The sequence below is a fragment of the Etheostoma cragini genome, chromosome 1 (assembly GCF_013103735.1).
Source record: "Etheostoma cragini isolate CJK2018 chromosome 1, CSU_Ecrag_1.0, whole genome shotgun sequence".
NCBI classification, from domain to species: Eukaryota; Metazoa; Chordata; class Actinopteri; order Perciformes; family Percidae; genus Etheostoma; species Etheostoma cragini.
The window spans coordinates 27,862,486-27,865,811 of NC_048407.1; the positions used below are offsets into that span (position 1 = coordinate 27,862,486).

Here is a 3,326-nt window from a genome sequence, read left to right on the forward strand (position 1 = left end):
AACACAAAAAAATGTGGTAGGACAGACGCGAACAATTAACAAATGAAATAGACTGGCGAGCCATAAAATGAGATTTGAAACCCCATTCAAATAAGAGCTGGCGACGTCAGTGCACTTATCCTGAGAGAGAGAGAGAGAGAGAGAGAGAGAGAGAGAGAGAGAGAGAGGGAGGGAGGTGGAGAGAAAGAAAGAGAGAGAGGCTGTTTGGTGTGCGGTGTGTATGAGAGGGGTGAGATTTGAGAAATAGGAGGGGCTTCTAAACGACTAGAAATGTCAATCTGAGCAAGGGAGTCCCAATAATCTAAAGCAATCTGTAAGGACCTGACCTTAGTCCATCCAGATCAATAGGGAAGTGAGGGTGGAAAGAAGAAGAAGAAGAAGAAGAAGAAGAGGAAGAAATAAGGGGCGTCACCGGATCGTTTACACTGGCTGTTCCCGAGGAAATATAGACTTCCCTTGCTTGCACCTTTGGTTGCTCACATGCTCTCACTGTAAAAGTGGATATCGAGGCAATTCCCTTGCTTTGTGTGATTCCAGCAGACTTTTTTCCCCTTTTCCTACCACCATGTCTTTCCCTCAGCTGGGATATCAGTACATCCGACCGATATACCCGCCGGAGCGCCAGGGGATCGCCAGCAATGCCCGGGCCGGGACAGAGCTCAGTCCGTCCGGCGCGCTCTCCAACGTCCTCTCCTCTATGTATGGATCTCCTTTCGCCGCAGCAGCGCAGGGCTATGGAGCGTTTCTGCCCTACTCAAACGATCTATCCATTTTCAATCAATTGGTGAGTCCCTCTATTCTCTCTTAAGTCATGCATAACTTTTAGGTTTGAAAAAGGAAATAAATATACAAGTTAGGCAAGGTTTGTTGGCTCGTTTTAGCGCCGCGGTCTAGGCTAGAGGAACTTTGTCGCTGACGCGTTGGTGAAATTTAGTTAAAAAGTGGCTAAAAAGTAACACATGAACAAACTGTGCTGAATATCCGTATTGACAGCACACCATTTCCTGAAACTGAAAGCAAAGTAAGTTAACAAAATGCAGAAACTTGCTGTAGGAAGTTTACATGTTGGGAATTAAATTCATAAAAGTCTTATCCGTTTGAAATAAATTAAAAGTAGGCCTTCTTTAATTTTCCGTTCAGTTGCTTTAAGCTCGGGGTGCTTAAATAACGATTGGAGATGTGACAGACATTCAGTAACAGTATTGTTTGTTTACACTTTAATAATAACTTAAATGGTTGTTTTATTGCTGTATATCCACGTCATACCCCGAGGCAGGGTTATATTTATCATGAAGAAGGATTACAGCCTAAGTTTCCCATGTGGCATTACTATTTCATATTAATATAGCCTAATAAATCCCACTGACTCTTTGGTTCTTTGTCTTTTCAGGGTGCTCAGTATGAACTGAAAGACAGTCCCGGTGTCCAGCACCCAGGGTTTGCCCACCATCACCCTGCTTTTTACCCATATGGCCAATATCAGTTCGGTGACCCGTCCAGACCCAAAAACGCCACCAGGGAGAGCACCAGCACCCTGAAGGCCTGGCTCAGCGAGCACCGCAAGAACCCCTACCCAACCAAGGGAGAAAAGATCATGCTGGCCATCATCACCAAAATGACCCTCACCCAGGTGTCCACCTGGTTCGCCAACGCCAGGAGGAGACTAAAGAAGGAGAACAAGATGACCTGGGCCCCTCGGAACCGCACCGACGAAGAGGGAAATGTGTACAGCAGCGATCACGAAGGGGAGGAGGGGGACAAGAGGGAGGACGAGGAGGAGATCGACTTGGAGAACATCGACACGGAAAATATTGAAAACAAGGACGACTTGGACGACCAGGACGACCTGCACTCAGATATGAAACTCGACGGGAGGAGTGACTCTGAGATTTCTGACGGCTATGAGGATTTACAAGGGCCCGACCAGAGGTTTCTAAAGGCGGTGGGGAAAGACGGCAAAGACGTGGAGAGAGGAGGAGAGCACTTCCACAGCCACCACCACCACCACCACCATCACTCTTCTTTGGACACCAAAGCGTCCCAAGCAAACGGTGAGCAGCTCAAACTGAACCCGGTCTCCGTTAGCTCACCCCCCTCAGAAAACAGCCCTGCCCCCGCTCAAAAGCCAAAGATCTGGTCTTTGGCAGAGACAGCCACGGCCCCTGACAATCCGCGCAAATCGCCACAAATGAACGGCAGCAACTCCGCAGGTCCGGCCGCCCAGACCCTTATCGCTCCTCATAGACTCATCTCTTCGTGTCCCGTTGGGAAAATCCAGAACTGGACGAACCGAGCCTTCTCGGCGCATCAGCTGGCTTTACTGAACTCAAATCATTATCTGGGACTGGCAAACCAGGCCACTGCCACCGGCCTGGCCCTCTACAGCAGCAGGCAAACGGAGGACAGGAGTCATAGTTCAGAGACTTCAGTCACAGGTACATGTCCCCGACACTGAGACGCGCATGTAAATAACTACAAAAAAACCAAGACACTAGTCATTGCCCGTCCTTCATTTCTATTACTTTAGACAACCCTTTGCCTTCTTTGCCTCTCCATGGATTTTTGTTTTCTCTCTTTAGGCCACACAGATGAACAGTGTTACAATGTTATAGCTTACAGAATACAGCTGTGCGTGAAGTGTGACTGCGTGTGAGGTGTGTGTAGCTGCTTTGAAAAATGTGCGAGAGGATTGTGAAAACCTCGTGAGAAAGCATTTAGGAGAAAAAGTCAAAAGTTGGATTGTTGAAAAAACTGTTCTTGATTTCCGTGCCCCCTTTCCTTCCTTCCTTTATTTGGTGTTGTCACATGATATTAAGGCCCATGTGCTTGTCTTCAGTGGTTCACCTACATTCATAAACCAAGTCGTTTTCAACAGTAAATTCACTGAGACCCAGGATGGGCTCTGATGAAAGGCATTTTTTAATTTTCAGTGCCACGATTTCAGAGAGATCTAGTGCCTTGGATGCAGAGAAAAAGTTGTTAAAAACAGCTTTCCACCCAGTTCAAAGATAGCCAGGCTGTCAATTAATGACATTTGGGAGTTGTTTTTTTTTTCATACCATATCACGTTTTCTTTTTTCAAACGCCATATTCATCCAAATTAGCTTTTTATTCTAAGATGTTTTTTTTTTTTTTTATTTATCCTTGTGTGCGCGTTTTGTGTTATTTCGTCAAAGCATATGTTACACTTACTTGTTTGGTCATGCAAATGAGCTCAATGCAAATTCAAACCAGGCTCGTTTTTAAAAGGCAATTGTCACTTTTATATCACTTTTTTTTTTTTTTTTTAATTTGTTCCCGAGGCTATTATTAGTAGATTTTTTTTT

General features: G+C 45.6%; 1 protein-coding gene across 1 annotated transcript; it reads left to right on the top strand.

The window, feature by feature from the left end:
* Nucleotides 1-272: 272 nt before the first annotated feature.
* irx3a (iroquois homeobox 3a) lies at nucleotides 273-2,717 on the top strand. Its single transcript, XM_034876425.1, has 2 exons — nucleotides 273-784; nucleotides 1,391-2,717. The coding sequence occupies exons 1-2, from the start codon at nucleotides 566-568 to the stop codon at nucleotides 2,453-2,455; spliced, it is 1,284 nt and encodes a 427-aa protein (XP_034732316.1). The 5' UTR covers nucleotides 273-565; the 3' UTR covers nucleotides 2,456-2,717.
* The last annotated feature ends 609 nt before the right edge of the window (nucleotides 2,718-3,326 follow it).

What these genes read in the sequence shown, in the direction of transcription:
- irx3a (XM_034876425.1), top strand. Translation starts at nt 566, where the DNA reads ATGTCTTTCCCTCAGCTGGGATATCAGTACATCCGACCGATATACCCG. An exon ending in TATCCATTTTCAATCAATTG is followed by an intron (nt 785 to 1,390) that starts GTGAGTCCCTCT and finishes TTGTCTTTTCAG; the next exon opens with GGTGCTCAGTATGAACTGAA.